The following is an 18786-nucleotide window of genomic DNA, read 5'->3' as shown; positions in this document are numbered from 1 at the left end:
GACAAAATGTTAAAATAGGAACTGTGCGATGCAGGATACTTTTTTTTTTAAAAAAAAAGGACTTGTACTGTGATAGCAGTCACAGGACACCTAAATCTTTCAGAGAAAGAGAATTTATTGCTCCATTATCAGGAGAAATGAACTTCTTCCCGCCTCGCTCGGGCAGGACGATGCTGTTAGGATTATGAGGAAGAAGCTGATGATGACCAGACAGAATCTGTGTTTGAATGGAATTTATGCATCATGTATGAGATATAGGAATATGCAACAGGCTGTTGCTTTTAAGGGTTAATCCTCTGTTAACGTGGCTCCTTTTTCAGTCTTATTTTGCCCAGAAAAAGGTACCGGGACTGTCCATAACTCTTTGTTTTTATTGTCTCATATTGTCCTAATTCAAATTGTCCAAATTATTATTACTCTAATTGTATTACTATTTTTATAACCATTAAACTTTTAAAATTTTAAAAACAAATTATTGGCGTTTTTCACAGTAGAAAAGGTGGAACCTGCTCTGAGTTACCCCTGCCAGCCCCAGGGTTTCTCTGCCTATGCTCCCTGATGGTTCCTTGGTTGTTTAGATCAAAAGCTCAGGGTTTTGTCTAAAATCAGCGATTCTGGAAGTGCCGTTTGTCTGTTCGAGTTGTTTCTTGCACATTTCCTGCTGTGGTGTCAAAGAGGGAGGCAACGGCTTCTAAATGTGGAAGGTAGTAACAGAGTTTTCTTAATATCGAGTCTGTTTTGTCTGAGTGTAAAAAAAACTATATGAGAACATATTTTCTACACTATTTTATATATGGGAAAATAAGAAACAGAGATGTTTGTGGGCACACAGTTTTCCAAAAATGACACAAGCTGTCACCAAAATCAGGACCTCATGGCTTTGTAACATATTCTAGCATTTCAGTAATCTGAACTAGGGAGAACTTTTTTTCCCCCATATAATGTGATGATTTTAGATTCAATTTGAGATGCCCCATCTTACATCCAAACACTGATCAAGAGAATTGGATTTATTTCTCACTCTGATGTGGTAAGACCTCCTAGTGAAAATACATTATTTGCTGGCTTCACGGAGCCACGAAACAGATGTGAGTGTAGCAGCAGCATAATAAACCACAATAAAACAAAATAATACAGCAAATAACTGAGCAAACATCTCACAGGACGTAGCCATGGAGAAAATCCCCCAGCCTTGGCAGCCATCCCTGTGACCTTCCCTTCCCTCAGCAACCAAGCATGAAGAGCAGGAGCCCCACCTGCATCCGTGGGCGAGTATGGACCACAGCAGGGACAGCTTTGGGAATTTGGGGCTGGAGGAAAGGGGGGCAAGGATATGTCCATGCAATTTCATGGTGAATTACAGACTGTAATGCCCAGCTGAGTCCAGGGCCTCAGTGGACAGACACCTGGCAAGGAGGAATCAAAGGCAGGATCCCTCTGAGAGAGCAAAGAGGGGATGGGGACCGAGCTGTGCTGCAGGCACAGTGGGGCTCAGCCTGGGGAGAGGTAGGAGCCTGCAGGAGAGTGGGGGTCTCTCCCCTAACAACAAACACAGCAGCAGGCATCTGAGGAGCCACTTCAAGGTGAAGGTCTGGGAGGCTTTGCCACTTTCTGGCAGATCTAAAGGGAAGGGAAGGAGGGAGGCAGTCAACAGTTCTGGGGGTCGGAGACAGCCTGGCAGGGAAGACAGATGGGAGAGCAGGTGCTGTACCTTCCCAGCAGTAACTCAGCAGAGCAGAGCTGCCATCAGGCCCTAAAAGGAGTCATCAAAGCTGCAGCTCAGCCCATCTCTGCCCATTGCTTTGGCTCTTTCCTCCATCTCAGTCTCAGCAGAGTGCCTGGTCCAGCCTGGCTGTATGCTGTGCTGCCAGCCCTGGGTGCTGGTGTCCCTTTGCTCTTGGGGCTGAGAGCAAAGCCAAAGGAGCTTTGAGGGCTCAAAGCTGGAGTCCTTTGGGACACATCCTGGCTACCTGTCTGGTGACAATGTGGCTACCTGTCTGGTAGCAATCTCTTGGCAGCTGGGCCCAAGCAGGATCTTTACCACAGCAGTGGGGTGTGGGCTTCACCCCAGACTTTGAGGGACAATTGTTAAAGAATTCATGTCCCTCTGCTCTTGGGGGCAGCTGGACCCCTTTGGGACACATCCTGGCTACCTACCTTGTCTGGTGGCAATCTGTTGGTGGCTGACCCCACAGCAGTGGGGTGTGGGCTTCACCCCAGTCTTTGAGGGACAGTTGTTAAAGAATTCGTGTCCCTTTGCTCTCAGGGACAGCTGGACCCCTTTGGGACATGTCCTGGCTTGTCTGGTGACAATCTGTTGTCAGCTGGCCCCACAGCAGTGGGGTGAATGTTTCACCCCAGACTTTGAGGAACAGCTGTTAAAGAATGCAAGAAAGCGCCTCAGAGCAGATACCTGGGATGAGTTGTTACTGGTACAAAAACCAATAAGAGTAGCATTTAGGCCTCAATGACTGTTCCTGCCTTCCTGCCCTGCTTCCCAGACCCTTGTGCCCTGTTTGAACTGCCCGTACCATCATCACACCATCCAGGAGCCCCAGCTCGGCCTTGGGCGCCGACTGCAGCCTCTCCATGGACCACTTCTCAATGATGGAGGACACGTGGGGGTTCTCCACGTTGAGGATCCGGAATCCGGTCAGGTTCACCCCAGAGTAGCGATATGGTTCTAGGTCTAATGCATAAAGATCCTTAAAAGAGAGAAACCGGTTTTAAACATTTTGCTTAGCTTTGTTTTGTTTGAGTTTTCTGCGTCGGTCGGTGTGTCTGTGTTTGGAGCGAGACAGCGGAGCCCACAGGAGGTGGGAGGAAGTACAGTGTCACACACATCTTTTATGAAAAATCCTTTCCTTAGATTTTTCCTCCTTAGAAGCTGAGAGGCCTCAGGAACAAAATGTAACCAATGGTTATCTGCTGCTGTGGAATGCAACAGGTGGATCTGGGATTGGTCTCATGTGGTTGTTTCTAATTAATGGCCAATCACAGCCCAGCTGGCTCAGACAGAGAGCCGAGCCACAAGCCTTTGTTATTAGTCTTTTTTATTCTATTCTTAGCTAGCCTTCTGATGAAATCCTTTCTTCTATTCTTTTAGTATAGTTTTAATATAATATATATCATAAAATAATAAATCAAGCCTTCTGAAACATGGAGTCAGATCCTTGTCTCTTCCCTCATCCCAAGACCCCTGTGAGCACAGTCACAGCACAGATCCCTCAGGAATTCAGAGGATTCTCAGAGGATTGTGCTGCCTGCTGCCGTCAGTGGCTGCTTGCAGAGGCCTGGAGGTGTTGGTGCAATTTGGGCGCCGTATGTGCAGATTCCCCCACACACAGCAGAAGGGAACTCCTACCAAAGAGCCAAAGAACCTGTTCTCAGCATGAAAGAGAGTGGATTGTGGGGAGAAAACCTGCCTGTGACCCTAGAAAAAGAGACTTGTGACCCAGGGAGGGGGGACAAGGCAGAGTTTCTGTGTCTGGAGCTCCCATGGGCCTCTCCACAGAGGATTTGCTGGCAGTGCTGAGGCCCACAGGGTGCTGGGGATGACAGAGTCACTCTGAATGCAAAACACCAATTTGCAGACTATCAAAGAGGAACTAAGACGCATTTCTTGACATTCTGGCCAGCCTACACAGTCTGCAGATGAATGAGGGTGCCCTTTATAGGATGTGAAAAGCAGAGCCAGGCAGTGCTCAGCTCTGCTGGCTGCCAGCCTGCCTGCATGGCTTGGCAAGGGGCACTGGGGATACTGGGGGGCACTGGGGAAGCACTGCTGTGGGGCAGCTCTTGGCTCTCCACGTGTCTGAATATCAGCTTCAGTGCTGAGGAAGGAGTTTTGGGTTAGACAGCACATCAGGAGCAGGTGGCAGCTGATCTGCTCCCCAAAGCCAGCTCACCCAAGGTGGGGAGTGAGGGAGTGGGGTGAGATGGCAGTCAGGGGTGAACCATTTGTTGGATGGGATATATTTCATCAGCATTTATCCTGAACAACTTCTGCAAGGGTTTCACGGCAGTTTAAACGCGGGGAGGCGGAAAGGCAACGCCACGAGTCTGCAATGGAGCGTGGGGGTGAATATGTGACACTCCCTGCTCTCACAAGGGCTTCTCAAAAATGAGCTTCAGTATGGGAGGAGATGCTGGGGCTGTGCTGGGGCTGTTCTGTGCTGGGGCTGTTCTGTGCTATGTGCTGGGGCTGTTCTGTGCTGTGTGCTGTGTGCTGTGGCTGTGCTGGGGCTGTTCTGTGCTGTGTGCTGGGGCTGTTCTGTGCTCTGTGGCTGTGCTGGGGCTGTTCTGTGCTCTGTGGCTGTGCCTGTTCTGTGCTGTGGCTGTGCCTGTTCTGTGCTGTGTGCTGGGGCTGTTCTGTGCTCGGGCTGTTCTGTGCTGTGTGCTGGGGCTGTTCTGTGCTCTGTGGCTGTGCCTGTTCTGTGCTGTGGCTGTGCCTGTTCTGTGCTGTGTGCTGGGGCTGTTCTGTGCTCTGTGCTGTGTGCTGGGGCTGTTCTGTGCTGTGGCTGGAACTATTCTGTGCTGTGGCTGGGGCTGTTCTGTGCTGTGGCTGGGGCTGTTCTGTGCTGTGGCTGGGGCTGTTCTGTGCTGTGTGCTGGGGCTGTTCTGTGCTCTGTGCTGTGTGCTGGGGCTGTTCTGTGCTCTGTTCTGTGTGCTGGGGCTGTTCTGTGTTCTGTGCTGTGTGCTGGGGCTGTTCTGTGCTGTGGCTGGAACAATTCTGTGCTGTGGCTGGAACTATTCTGTGCTGTGGCTGTGCCTGTTCTGTGCTATGTGGCTGTGTCTGTTCTGTGCTCTGTGCTGGGGCTGTGCTGGTGGGACACAGCCACACTGTGGGGCCTCCCATCTGCAGCCCCCATCTGCCCACAGGGGGCTGGCAAAGTCCCATATGTGCTGCCCTAAGCAAAGCAGGACAGCAGCACCACTTGCCAGCAACTGAGGCATCATTCTCTGTGGGGGAGTGAGGGTTCTTATGGCTGTTTTGCTTTAATAAGCTTTGGGGGTTTGATCTTTCCTGTAAGCCTGGCCCCAGCCTCTGCAGCCCCAGGGCTCACTGCTGATGGATGCAGTGCTCAAAGCTGCAGGTGCAGCAGGGACCAAATCATTAATCACCCTGCAATGGCAGTTGGGACTTGGGTTTTTGGGCTGTTTTTTAACCCTGAAAAATTGCAAGTGCAAACCTTCACCTTCTGTTAAAGGGCACTGTGAAGAACAGGCCACAATGTTGACTTTTAAATGACTTAAGGGAGCTAAGGGCAAATACAGTGGTTTGACCTCAGACAGGTGCTCGTGTCTCTGGCTGGGAGTGGGGACAGCAGTTCTGTGCCTGACCTGCTGGAATGGGTCTGTTTTTCTCAGGATTCATTTTTAATCAAACACTTCAGTTTGTATTCCAGAAATTGTTGTGAGGAAATAATTTTTGGTTGCAAAATCCGATGATTTTCCCCTCAGAATGTGACTGGGTGAGACAAATCAGATCCCTGAGCTGCAGCCCTCATGGTCTCTGCTGCCCATCTGTCAAACCAGCAGCCCTGGCCACCTCTCAGATCCCACTGGTATTTTGGGTGCTGCCCCTGCCCTGCTGCTCCCCACCTGACCCTTCCTTTCACCAAGTTCCTATAGAAACCAAGCATCCATCAGATCCCTCTTTGGTTCCAGTTTAAATCTCAGCTGCAGCCTGATTTATCACCTCCTGGAATCAGAGGATAATTCAGAACACCAGCTGAGTGTCAGGACGTGGGGAGGTGTGGATGGGAATCATCAGATCAGTTTCTTCTGGATTTTCTGCTCCTGCACAGCCACAAATTGAAACATCTGGTTCTATTTTCCACCTCATCTACATTCCCTTTCACTCATTATTTTCTGTACTGCAGATTAATTCTCCCCTGCACCCTTAATTTTGCTCTCAGTGCTCCTGTGATGCTCTCCCCCTTCCCCATTTTGCCCAGTTTGGGCTCTTTGGTGGTGGCAGCAGTGCTGGGACTGATCCTCAGTGATGCCACATCCTCAGAGGGAGGCTGGAAAAGTGGTCCAGGAAGGGCATCCCGTGGGTGAGGTGTCCCCACAGCTCTGCCCTGGGATCTAGCAGGGCTTGGCTGTGGCTCCAAAGCCCCATTTTACACACTGCTGAGTCTTTGTTTTTTCTCGTTGCAATTTTGCATTATCTCACTTCATAAATGTCAAAGAATTAACAGACTCAAATATTGAACAAAACAAGGAAAAGTGTCAAGATATAACTGAGTCTATGCTGTAGGAATGTCAGGGTACAAGAGTTTCACCAGGGCTTTGAAAAGTGTTGATAGAGTTATAGTTCCATCTCCAGAAAAAGGCTTCATTTTCTACCAAAAAAATGAAAAATATAGAAATTGCAAAAATACCTTCTGTAATATTGGCTTAAAACATGGAGTATTAAAAGAATAAATAAAATAAAATACTTTCTTCCTGAAAGAAGAGGGACAGAGATGATACGAAACACAATTTTTTTAAAAAAGGTTACTTTTTGCTCCCCATTAAGATTTTAACACCTGGTTTCCCATGTTCTGTGTTGAGTGCAAAAGGAAAGACCCTTTCTACTTCACCAAAACGTCGCATTTGGACCAGCATTTTCCACGTGTTCTGAGACTAAACCTGCAATGCAGCTTTTATACCTGCATAGCTCACCCAAAGCCCCCACAAGGGTGGAGATCTGGGGTGTTCCCTGAAGGGCTTTGGGTGTAAAATCTGCATGTGACAGGGACCAGTGCTCATCAGACATCCTCCTCCTCCTCCTGTGGTGGAAAAGGCTGATGGGGCTCTTCTTGCTGGAGTCAGTGAACTGTAGTCGTGCTGCCTAGCGAAATGTTGAAGCATTTCATGCCAAGTGTTGATACACTGTGCTCAGTATTGACTGGGGACCTTTTAGAAACATTCAGTATAACATAATAGACTAATTCATTAGCACCCCATGGGTCTCGTACTGGGGAAGCTGAAGCACAGGCATTGCAAGCTAGGAAAACATTGCCTTAAGGAATGACAGATTAAAATATCTTTCCCATGATATAACTGTTATTTCAGGAAAGTGGCATTAATTGTGATTGCTTATCTATTAATTTATTATAATTCCTCTTTTCCCACCTCCAGGCTGTACCTACACATGAAATGTACTCCAGGCTCAGCTGGGGCTGATTAATAGGAGGTTATCTGGGAAATGCTTAAAGCTGCCTGGAATAGATAATGGCAGCAGGGGTAATTAAAATGTCTTTTGCATTTGAAAAATAAATTTTGTAGTTTTTAAGGGTTAGTTTCGTCTGTTTCTTTCCTAAAGGCAAAAAAGATAAATTGGATTTTCAAAATCACACCAAATTCAACAGCAGACTAGACAATAGCATCTTAAATGGAGACAAAAGTGACCCTGCCAGGAAAGCCAAATGCCTCCCAGAGTCAGAGAGGACTGGCCCACGTTTAACAGAGTGGAGTTAGTGTCAGGCTGAGCTCCCCTCCTGCAAAATAAACCTGTAGGGCTGAGGCTTGGACCACAGCAGGGCTGCTCCTGGCTCCAGAGGGGTCCTGGGTGCCCATTCCCAGCTCCTGCTGCATCAGGGTCCCACCAAATCCTGGGTGGGGGCTGCAGCCTTGCACTCTCCCTGTGCTCACTGTCAGTTTGTGGGAGGCTACACTGAAATCAAAGTGACTGGGAGGGGAAATAAAACCAGAACCCTCATCTGTGCACTCCAAAGGAGGGACTGCCCCAAAATTCCTGAAATTCAGTCCCAAAATTCCCAAAATTCTGTCCCAAAACTCATGATACAGGAATGGGGAGGCATCCTGCAGAAAAAGGTGGGAATTCCCAAAATTCCCCGAATCCCCAGAATTAATTCCCAAAAATTCCCAGCATTCATGAAATTCAGTCTCAAAATTCCTGAAATTAATACCCCCAAATCCCCCAGATTCCTCATGCAAGAGAGAGGAGCCATCCTGCAGGAAAAGGTGGGGCTGACAGCTCTCAGGCAGTGCTGCAGAGCAGAGGAGTTACAGCCAGGCCACTGGGGTCTGACCCTGACCTGCAGCAGCTCCAGCCCTGTCCTCTCCTCCTGGCAGGGTCCCAGGTCCCTCCTTTTCTTGCATTTCCCTCCCCATGGCAGTGCAGTGCAGACCAGGATCAGACACCCATCCCACCCTCCACCTCCAGCTGCCCCCCACATCCCACCCCTCTCAGTGTGCACAGGTTGCTTTCTGTGCTCACATCCCAATCCCCATCAGTGTGTACAAGGTGTGTGCACAGCCAGATACTTTACCAGAGTGGTGAAGATGAAGTGGTAATATTCTGTCATCATCCCCATTGCCATAGCCTTAAGAAGAGGAGGGGAAAGGGGTTAGTAAAGGGGTACAAGAACATTACAGCTGCCATGCAACATAAAACTCAGATCTTGTAGGTAAATGTGGCAGGAGAGACCCAGAAACACCAAGTTTGGATTCAGGACTGAGGCCATGGAGCAGTGAAGAAACTGGAAACGCCAGGTTTGGATTCAGGACTGAGGCCATGGAGCAGTGAAGAAACTGGAAACACCAGGTTTGGATTCAGGACTGAGGCCATGGAGCAGTTAAGAAACTGGAAACACCAGGTTTGGATTCAGGACTAAGGCCATGGAGCAGTGAAGCCAGGCTCATCAGCAACAGGCACATGCTCAAGTGCTGAGCTGAGCAGAGTTGTAGTCCTCAAACCATTGTGAAACCATGGCAAAGCCTCAGTGTGCAGCTGCCATGAGGGCTGGTGGCATTTCTGGGTGACACTGGGTGTCCCTGGCTGTGCCAGGGTATAGGAATGTGCCTTCTGTTGATGGAGCGACAAAACTGTCCTTTGTCCCCTTAAAAAGGAAAAAAGCCCAGAAGTTTCTCTCCTCAATTAGGTGAAAAATCTCATAGGACTTGGAGGACTTCACCTCAAACTTAAGGATAGCCAATTGGACAGGAGCTTAAAAGTCCCACCTGAGCAATTTACTAGAAAAAGAAGAGAACAAAGAAACTAATTGCTTTTGTGAGTTGTTTTATCAGGAGCAAGAACCTCTTGCACCTGGCTGGGTTTTTCTCTGTAAAGAGTTTTGTTTCATTAAAACCTTTTTCTTTCCAACGCTACCACAGAAGCCATCCTGCTGATTTTATGCCTTCTAAGGTAGCTGAGCTATCTTGGGTGTGAAATAGATCTCCAAGAGCTTAGGAGACCTGGCTCAAGGAGACCAGGGCATGGTAACACTTCACTCATGGGTGCAGGATCCTCCAGGGCCACAGGCTCTGTTGGCACAGCTGGGAAAGGAGGTCACCTTTCCTCCTCCAACACCAAACCATGAGCAGCCTCCCAGAAACCTGTGCAGATTGACCATAAAGAGCCTGTTCTGTAGTCACACATCCATGTAGTGTCTAAGAAGGCAGCTGAAAGGGTTTTGATTCCTGACATGAGTAATTCTGGGGATCTGCATGCCCACCTTCAGTCCCATCTGTGCACTGAGTTCATGGAGCTCCTGCCTCTGTCCCTCCTTCCTGAACACAACAGTCAGATCCTGACCTAGGGCCTGGTTGAGGAGTGGGACTGTCACATTCATATTTTCTGAAAAATCCCTTCACCCAGGATTTTTCCCTGGGAGGCTGAGAGGCCTCAGAGAAAAAGGAAAACAATAACTATCCGATTTGCTTCTCCTGTGTTTTGCTGCTTTGGCATGTGGTTGGAGATTATTTATCCAACAGGTGGTTGTTTGATTGGTTTCATGTGAATTGTTTTGACTTAATGATCAATCAGTGCCAAGCTGTGTCAGGGCTCTGGAAAGAGTCACAAGTTTTTCATTATTATCTTTTTAGCCATCTGTAAGTATCCCTTCTGTATTATTTAGTATAGTTTAGCTTAGTATTCTTTAGTATAGTATTCTTTCTTATAATATAGTATCATAAAATAATAAATTAGCCTTCAATAAATAATAAATGAGCCTTCTGAGAACATGGAGTCAGATTCATCATTCCTTCTTTCATTGGGGCACCCCACAAATACAATATGGGTCAGTGAAGGTGCAGGCACAAGGATGGGGAGTGGGAACATCCCCTGTCCCTCAGCTTTAGGGGATAAGGGTCCTGAGGGCCCTTGGCCAGCACAGCTTGAGACTCCCTGCCAGCCCTACACACAGGATGGCTCCTGCAGATTGCTGGGATTTGCATAACTGAGCACTGGAGAGAACAGACTGTCTGGAAGCTCTTTCAGAGGACAACCATGGGCTGAAGGGGCCTTGGCTGGATGACCATGTCCAGACCCTTCACAACGTGGGGGGAGCACGTTTCAGTCTGTGAGAAAGGTCACCTTGAAACTGGTGGCTGGTGACAGGAAGATTCCTGTGGGTTTGGCTGGGATGCTGACTGTGTGAGCATGTTTTCTGGAGAAAACACATGCAAGAGCACTTTAAAATCCCCACTGATGGGAAAGTGACTTCAAGTCCCCCCAGGAAATGTTTGCTTCCCTTGGTTTTTTTGCTAAAATTACTAGGGCGGAATTTACCTCCGAGGAAGGAAGTGACAGTCTGAAAAGAAGTGAGATGTCAAAAAACAAGGGAAAAGAAAAGGATTGGGATTGCAAGCCGAGATATTGTGACTCCAAAGTGTGATTTCACCCCAGGTTTCCTGCTCTGGAAGTAGCTTTTGGAGAATCTGGGGGCTGTCCCTGTGGCCATTCACTATCCTGTCCCCCAGTCTGGTCAGTGCATCAAGGGGGCTGCAGTGAAGCTCCCTCCCTCCTGCACACCCTGGTTCAAAGAGCTGAAGCAGGGAATGGCACCAGTTAGTGATGGGGAACCAGTCTGGAGCAAATAATGAGATCCCAGTTCATGTTCTACATCTGGATCACTCTAGCCATAGCTGAGGAGCCCAGAGCTGCTGTCAGAAGGAAGCTCCAGCTTCCCAGCCCTGGCAGCCTGGGGCAGGATGCATCTGGGTTTGTGGGGAAATGAATAAATGATCATCCTGGTGGATAAGCCACAGGCAGTGGCTGGGATGAGAGCAGGAGCTCTGTCAGAGCTGACAGGCACAGCTGTGCCCTGTGGAGCACAGAGGCTGCTCAGGACAGCCTGGGAACAGACCTGGAGTGACAACAAGGGACCAAAACTGAGGAAGGCTGGAGAATCTGGGGTAGAACAGGAGAGTCTCACAAGCAGGACTCACTCTGTGATAGGTTTCTACAATTATTTGTTTTCCAAGAGGACAAACTAATGGATGGTTTGATGTGGTCACACCAAGGGACCCAGGCTGGAGCAGTAGGTGACAGTCTGGCTCATGTGGTGTTGTGCTGGCTCATGTGGTGTTACTCATGGATTACTAATCCATGCATTTTTTACTACTCCAATTTCAAAAACTGCCCAGATGATCAGTGCTGTGCTGATCATGGAACCTTGAATCCCTGGGGAGCAAGATCCTGACTAACATGATGGTGTGTGCACTGCTCATTAGAGCTGCTCAGCCAGCACAGGCTGTAGGTGCTCAAACCTTCTGTGTTTTCTGAAGATGTGCAATGAAAATCAGAGTCAAGGAGTGGAAATTTTAGCACAAGTCTTGTGAGAACCTTGTTGCCATCCATGGGGGTGGCAGCAGGGCCAAGAGACTCCAGGGACTCCGTCCAGCCAAATGTCTGCAGAGCTGACTGGTGTAGTGACCAAAATGTTACAAAAGGCACATAATGGCAATAAAATATTAATATTACTGATTCTGCCATAAACAGAATGCTGGGCCTTCCTCCCTGTTTGTTTTTTTTCCCCAGTCTATTATTTGTTCTGTGCATTGTTCTTCTGCTGCTATGAAGGGAAGCAGACTCCCCTCCTCTAGGAGATGGTTTTGCCTAGCTCGTACTTTCAGTGGAAAAGAAATGAAAGTGGCACCTCTAGGCATACATTTCTTGCTACAGGTAGACAAGTGAGGAAAATACGAGGTTTTTACACCTCCTAGTCTTCAGCAGATGCAGGTGACCTGCAGGTCATGGTGCACTGCTCTGAACCTGCCTGATGTTACACACCAGAGTGGCCAGGAATGCAGAGAGCAGTCAGGCTGTGGTTTGGGTTCATGCAACTTCCCAGACTCTGAAAATACACTAGTATTTCCCTGAGTAAAAATAGACTGTCTTTTATTGCTAAGCTGAAATCCGTGGCTTCAGGTCCTGACAAAACCCCAACACAGACAAAAACCCAGCCAGAAGGACTTAGAGAGACTTGTCTCCCCTAGTCCCCCCTCTCCTCCATCTTCCTCACTCTGCACCAGCGGTGATGAGCTGAGCAGATGGCACAATAAACTATAATAAACTGCATAATAAGTGAGCAGCACCAAACACAACCAGAACGGGACAATAACTGGCAGGAGACAATGAGCCCCTTCTATTGCTTCCCATAATAATCCCTCCCAGGCTTTCCAAGATCTCTGAGCACTTCCCTTCATTTTGCATCAAGCAGGCTGCAGGGGAAGGCTCTTGCCTTGTGCTTGCTTTCTCACCCCTTCAGGGATTTATTTAATCTGTGTGGTGGTGTTGTGCTGGGCTGATAGGAGCAACACTTCCACCAGCTGGTTTTTAGCATCTCTGTGAGAGCCTTTTCCTCTGCCTCATATTAACCCTGAAACACAAAGGCACTTGGGAATGAGGAGGAGCTGGGGCGAGCAGCAAGAATTCCAGTGGAGGAACTTGTGGAGGAAGAAAGGAGGGAGCCCAAAAGAATGGAAAATCACTGACATCTGGCTTAAAGTCCAAGAATTGCAGACGCTGCTGGGGAAGGGACAGAGGATGCAGTCCCTCCTGGCTGGGAGAGCCAGCTTGAATGAAGGGAGAAGGGGGAAGAGGGAAGAAAGCTGGGGCTGTGCGGCTGCAGGGAGAGCCACAGAATTGTCCAGCACCAGCCTGGGCTGGGTGCTGCATTCAGCACAGCCCCTTCTCTTCCTGTAACATTTTTTTGTTCTCACCCACAGCCACTTTTTGGTACTTCAAATTTTTCAGTGAAAACACCATTTTCTGTAGAAATCCAGCAGTGTCCTTGGAGGATGGACATGCTGTAGCTTTTAGTGTGGCTGTGGATTGCAGCCCAAGGGAAAGCTGCACCCAGGATGATGCCACTTTTCATCATGGCCACCCCACACCCAAGGACTCCTGGGCAGCCCCTTTGCTGTCCCGCTGGCCCCCTGCTCACCTGCTTGAGGATCTGAGCTGCCATCAGGTGGCTGCAGTCGAAGATGATGCGGAATTCCCGGCCCCGCTTCATCTCCTTGAGCAGAGGCCGGGCGTCATCGGTGTCCAGCGGGAGCTGGCGGATCTTCAGGCGGATGTTGTAGCGGGACGGGGCCATGATGAGCTCCTGCAGCCGTATCAGGCCTTCAGGTGTCACACAGAGACAAACCCACAGTGTTACAGGGCTGCCTTCCCCACTGCTGGGCCACAGCAGCTCAGTGCTTCCCCTGTTCTCCACAGAATGGGATCAGGGCTGACATCCATCCATCCATCCATCCATCCATCCATCCATCCATCCATCCATCCATCCATCATCCATCCATCATCCATCCATCCATCCATCCATCCATCCATCCATCCATCCATCCATCCATCATACATCCATCCATCATCCATCCATCATCCATCCATCCATCCATCCATCCATCCATCCATCCATCCATCATCCATCTATCATCCATCCATCCATCCATCCATCCATCCATCCATCCATCCATCCATCCATCCATCCATCCCTCCTTCAAATGGCCATTGCCAAATCAAAGCCAAGGCGCCACACGTCAACCATTGACCCCAGAGGAGCTGTTCTAGGACAGAATGGCTTTTCCTGGTGCTTCCCTGCCACCACTGCAGCCAGTAGAGCTGGATGGGGTCCCTGCACTGGGTAGGAAGGGGAGAACAGCAGGTTGGTCCTAACCTCACAACCTCTGGGATCACAAAAAATTTTCTTAAGCAGATGTGCCCTTGAGAAAGGGCAGGGTGTGATATAATCAGCTGCACAACAAATTAAAATCTGCATATTTACCATGCACAGTAGCAAAAGGCAAAAATGAATATTGGCTTGGATTTATGAGTCGCGTAGATCGTAACGGTCACTTAACCACAACTCGTAACTTCCTACTACCCTCAGAATTCATTTCTGTTTCCTGCACAAGGCAAAGAGCCATGGTGGACTCAGCTGAGCAGGAATTATTGGAATCTGAGGTTGCAAGGAGAATTTCAGCAGATGCCTATTGCAAGGGGGAAGAGAGAAGTGTGTCCCTCTGCACAGAAGAAACGCATTAGAATATGCCACGAAGGGAACATACTGTGACCCACATTTGCAAAACAGGAATGTCAAACTGTGTTCTCATCAGCCCTCCCCTAAAGAAACCATTTGGTTTAGTGAAATTAGGTTGGACAGGCTATCCAATGTGGCTTTTGTTTTTTGGGGGGTCTATATCTAGAGCTGTGCAGCACTTTGTTTTGTTTAACCATCAACAGCTTTCCTTACATGAAGAACTTTGCCAGCTCTGTGTTACAGAATTATCCAGAAAACAAAAAAAAACTTTCCAGAACTGCTTTTGGTTTTAGCTGGGAACTGCTCCCTCCAAGGCAGCTTTTCTGTTGTAGAGGGGCACCACAGTGCCAAAAGAGCCAGGCTGAGATGGTCACCCCATGCCAATAAACCCCTCCATGACCCTGTGCCAGTTCCTGGCCCCACTTGCTGAGAGCTTTGTGAATGAAATGCTTAGAAAGCTCCCAGGGCCTCCCACAGCACTGTGTGGAACTCCTGAGAACCCATCAATGCACGGGGCATCATTTGGCTCTTGAGAGGGTGCATAGGAAAAGCTCCCAAAGAGACCCAGGACAGAAAATCTCCAGGATTCCCTCTCTGAGCCCCTCTTTACCCACCTGTGCTGTCGTCGTACACCACAGTGGCTGACCTCCACTTCAGGTACTGCACCAGGTCCAGGATGGCGTGGCTCAGGGAAGCATAGTCAGGATACAGGTTGACATAGAAAGTGTCCTTGTTATCCAAAGGGTGATGCTTCCATCGGAGCTGGATGTGGGGCACTTCCAGGGCGTTGCAGATAGACTGGACAGCGTTGGTGCAGGAGCCTTGGGAAGGTCCAAATATTGCAACAACCCCTAGAGCGAGCTGGTCACAGGCTGGAGGGGGAAGGCAGGGATGTCAGCAAAGCCTGGGGGGGGCTAAGCATGGGGCAGCCATGGGGGCAGCCATGGGCACAGCCCAGACACTTGTGGGCACTGACCCAGCACAGATATTGGGTAATTACAGCAGTGGTTGAGCACAGAGAGAGGATGAGTTAGGCCAGGTGGGTGTAGACCAGTGGGTAGAGGTGCAGAGGAGTGCCAAGCTCCTCTGAGGGAGCCCCCTCCACAAAACCATCTGAAAAGGGGCTGGGTGGAGGCACAGAGGAGTGTCAATGTCCTCTGACAGAGCCTCCACCACAAAACCATCTGAAAAGGGGCTGGGTGGAGGCACAGAGGAGTGCCCAGCTCCTCTGAGGGAGCCTCCACCACAGAACCATCTGAAAAGGGACAGGGGGTCACTGGGCTGGCTGGGAGCAGACAGCTCCCTCCTGCTGACATCCCTCCAATAGCTGCCAGCTCGGGCAGCAGGTTTCCTTTCTCCCCAGCCAGAATCAAACTCCACGAGCCCTCAGGTCACCAGCTCGCAGCCTTTGCTGTGCAGTCCCTCCCCTTCAGCAATTCAAGTGTGCTGCTGTTATCCAGTAATCAAAAGTGACTGTTGTGAAGAGAACAGAACATCCACGCGATGGATGTGAGCACTGCCAGGGATGCAGCGACACAAACACAGGCATGGCCTCCAGACCTTTGCTCAGGATTAGAGCAGACCTGAAAGGAGTTTTCTGAGGTTTCAGAGGCAAAAAAAGGTAGTTGTTCCCCTTGTATTAAAATGCCTCTGGAAGGTCAGCTCCAGCAGGAGCTCTCATCCAGATCACTGGTGAGAGCAGGACAGAACAAGCTGCTGGTCTGGAAACCAGACCTTTCTTCTGCTGAATAAATGGCCACAAAGCTGCTCAGAAGTTTGCTCTGCTCTTACCTTTCTTAGTTGCTTCAAAGCTGTCGTGGAAGTGTATCCTCTGGATGTCATAGGTGAGGGTTGTGTTGGGCAGCAAAGTTCTGTTCCTGTTAATGATGTTGGCAGAGAATCTGAAGGCTTGCTCCTCAGCACTCATCACCTGTGTGTTGGGGCCATCTGCGTACTCAAAGATTCCTCCTGCAAGACAAAAAAAAATCCACATTTGAGCCACAATTTGTTGTTTCACAAACTTATGCAGCAAGGATGAGAAAACTCTTGGAATGTTTGCAGGTGGAGCAGGGCTTGCTTGAGGACCTGTCCTGTACTGAAATGAAGATAGGAAAACTTGGGTTTCTCTTATATTCTGGTCTATGAGAATGTTCAGGGTGGTAGCTTTGTGGGGCAGTAACGGGTGGTTTAAAATCTTGGAATATTTTTTATGAGCTAGATAAGTGGCTTCCCATAAAACTTTAGGACCAGACCATGGGAGGTGGACAGGCTTATTGCCATGGTCTGTGCTCTGAGGAGTTGCTGGGTACAAAACTGGCACTGCCCTCCTCTTGAAATCCTCCTGCCTCATCACCCATCTGGTCCTTTCATGGGAGACAGGCAGGGCAGTGCTGCTGATGGCTATTTTCAGTGCCATTTTCAGTCCCCTTCTCCTTTTTTATTGTTCTGCATGTTTAGTTCCCCGAGTTTTTAATTCAGACCAGCAGAGACTTCTGGATTTGCCTACCCTACAGCTCCTCTGCTCAGTAATGCACATCTCAGATGCAGCTTTCCTGTGTTCAGAAGTTGTTAATGCCATTACACCTCCCCAAGGGCAACAAGCTCATGTCACAACGTGGCTGGGTTTCTTGGCTCTGTGTCTGTGAGTCTTGTCCTCAGTTCCCACTGACAGCCACTCTAATTGGAGTGACTTGGTGCAGGCATGGGTTATGTAATGATGTGTCCTTGTCTCTGAGATGCAGGAGCCACCCTGAGCCCCTCACAGAACCACAGGAAGACACAAACCTTGCTCGTATTTTATTCAAAACTAAACCAAAATAATAAATGGATGAGCGAAAGAAGCAAGTACAATTGGTAACAGATGGTCTCAGGGTTCATTAGCAGAAGGAAAAACCTTCCTCTTCAATTTAAGATAGTCCTCAAATGTTTTCTTGTAGACAACAGATGTCTGCTAAGCCCTGCTGGCTTTCAGGCAATGCCATGAATCCTCCTCCAGCAGCCTGAGCACATTTTCTATAGTTTTGTGGCAGTTTGGTGCTAGCCAGGAGTTCCAGTTTGGCCAGAGCCAAGCTGACACCTTGGCTGATGGCCATGCTCTGGGTGTCCTCATGGAAACGTGACCAGAGCCGTGGACTGGGTGAAGCACAGGAGTGATGGTTGGAGATGTTCTCAGCAAGGAAGCAGAAGGATTTGCAAAGGACTTTCTGCTCCCCTTGATCGTGACAAGTCCCTTTCCTCCTCTTCCCCTGCAGCCTTTGTGCATCCTGTCCCCAGTTGTGAAGCGAGTGTGGGAATTAATTTACATTCATAGACATAAAATAAGTTTGAGCTGTTTCCTGCATGTCTCTGCTAGAAAAAAAAACCAAAAAAACACTGAACTCAGTGCTAATTTTGGTAATAGGCAGAAGAATAAAGAAAAAAGAGGCTGAATGCTCATTCTGGAGTGTCATTTCAGTCTCACGTGATTTTCAGCCAGTCACTCACGGGCAGGTTTTCAATCCAGAGTGCTGAGCAGCGTAGGAAGGAGTGTAGCAGAATTGTCCACGTGCCTCATTCTCACTGGATTGTGCCAAAACATTTGGGTTTTGACTGGTGCAAAGAAAATTATTCATCCACATCAAAGTTTGCATATGCTGGCAGCTCAACTTAAGTTTCTTAGGGCAGAAGAAAGGTCATCTACAATATTAAATCAGACACAATAAACAAAACTGAAGTGAGTGTGAGATTCACCCCGTCTCTCTGTTCAAAGCTTCACTGTCCAGACTGTTTAGCCAGTTTTTGGTTTTTTTTTTCTAGCATTGTCCTGAAGTGATAACTGATAAATGTTACATTGATTAACCACTAGCTGGCATTAGCCTTTCTCCCAGCCCAGCACTTTCAAAGTTGCTTTGGAGCATGTCCTATTATGAGATAATACAGAAGGGCTGGGAATGTGGATTATTGGTGTTTGATCCTAAAGAAATTCCTGTTCCAGACATCCAGCTGGATATAATGGGCTTTTTGGCAGGAAAGAATTTTCTGTGCAGCCACCCAGCACCTTGAGCTCAGGGCCAGGCAATGAGAGAGCTGACAGGCAGCAGGGATGTGTTTCTGTGCATTTCCCACTGCTGGGAGCACACCAGGAGTACTCTGGGACATTGGGAATCTCCCTGAGGTGCTGAGGGCAGCCATGGCATGCCCAGCCTGGTGTTTGCTCAGAAACTGGGGAGACTGGGAGCACCTGATGGTGCTGGGAGTACTCTGGGAATGCTTTGGTGACACTGCGATGTTTTCTGAAAAATCCCTTCGCCAAGATTTTTCTCGTGGGAAGCCGAGAAGCCTCAGCTTCTCCCTGTTTTGTTGCTTTGGAATGTGATTTGGAGATTGCTTATCTAAACACGTGAATTGTTTTTACTTAATGACCAATCACCGTCTAGCTATGTCAGGACTCTAGAAAGAGTCACAGGTTTTTATTATTCATTCTTGTTAAACCTTCTGATGTATCCTTTTCTCTATTATTTAGTAT

At 48.6% G+C, this 18786-nt stretch overlaps 1 protein-coding gene across 2 annotated transcripts in view; it reads right to left on the bottom strand.

Annotated features, from left to right (window-relative positions):
• GRIK3 (glutamate ionotropic receptor kainate type subunit 3) overlaps positions 1–18786 on the bottom strand; it is a 131122-nt gene that overhangs the window by 41426 nt on the left and 70910 nt on the right. For both annotated transcript variants that reach the window (XM_036396940.2, XM_036396942.2), the window contains exons 2-6: positions 16074–16250; positions 14897–15154; positions 13185–13366; positions 8286–8339; positions 2532–2705 (exon numbers count right to left, since the gene is read on the bottom strand). In XM_036396940.2, coding sequence (XP_036252833.1) covers positions 2532–2705; positions 8286–8339; positions 13185–13366; positions 14897–15154; positions 16074–16250 — 845 coding nt within the window. The remainder of the gene's footprint in view (positions 1–2531; positions 2706–8285; positions 8340–13184; positions 13367–14896; positions 15155–16073; positions 16251–18786) is intronic.

This window comes from Molothrus ater, chromosome 24 (genome assembly GCF_012460135.2).
Source record: "Molothrus ater isolate BHLD 08-10-18 breed brown headed cowbird chromosome 24, BPBGC_Mater_1.1, whole genome shotgun sequence".
Classification (NCBI taxonomy): Eukaryota; Metazoa; Chordata; class Aves; order Passeriformes; family Icteridae; genus Molothrus; species Molothrus ater.
This window is presented reverse-complemented; position numbering and strand designations above follow the sequence as displayed.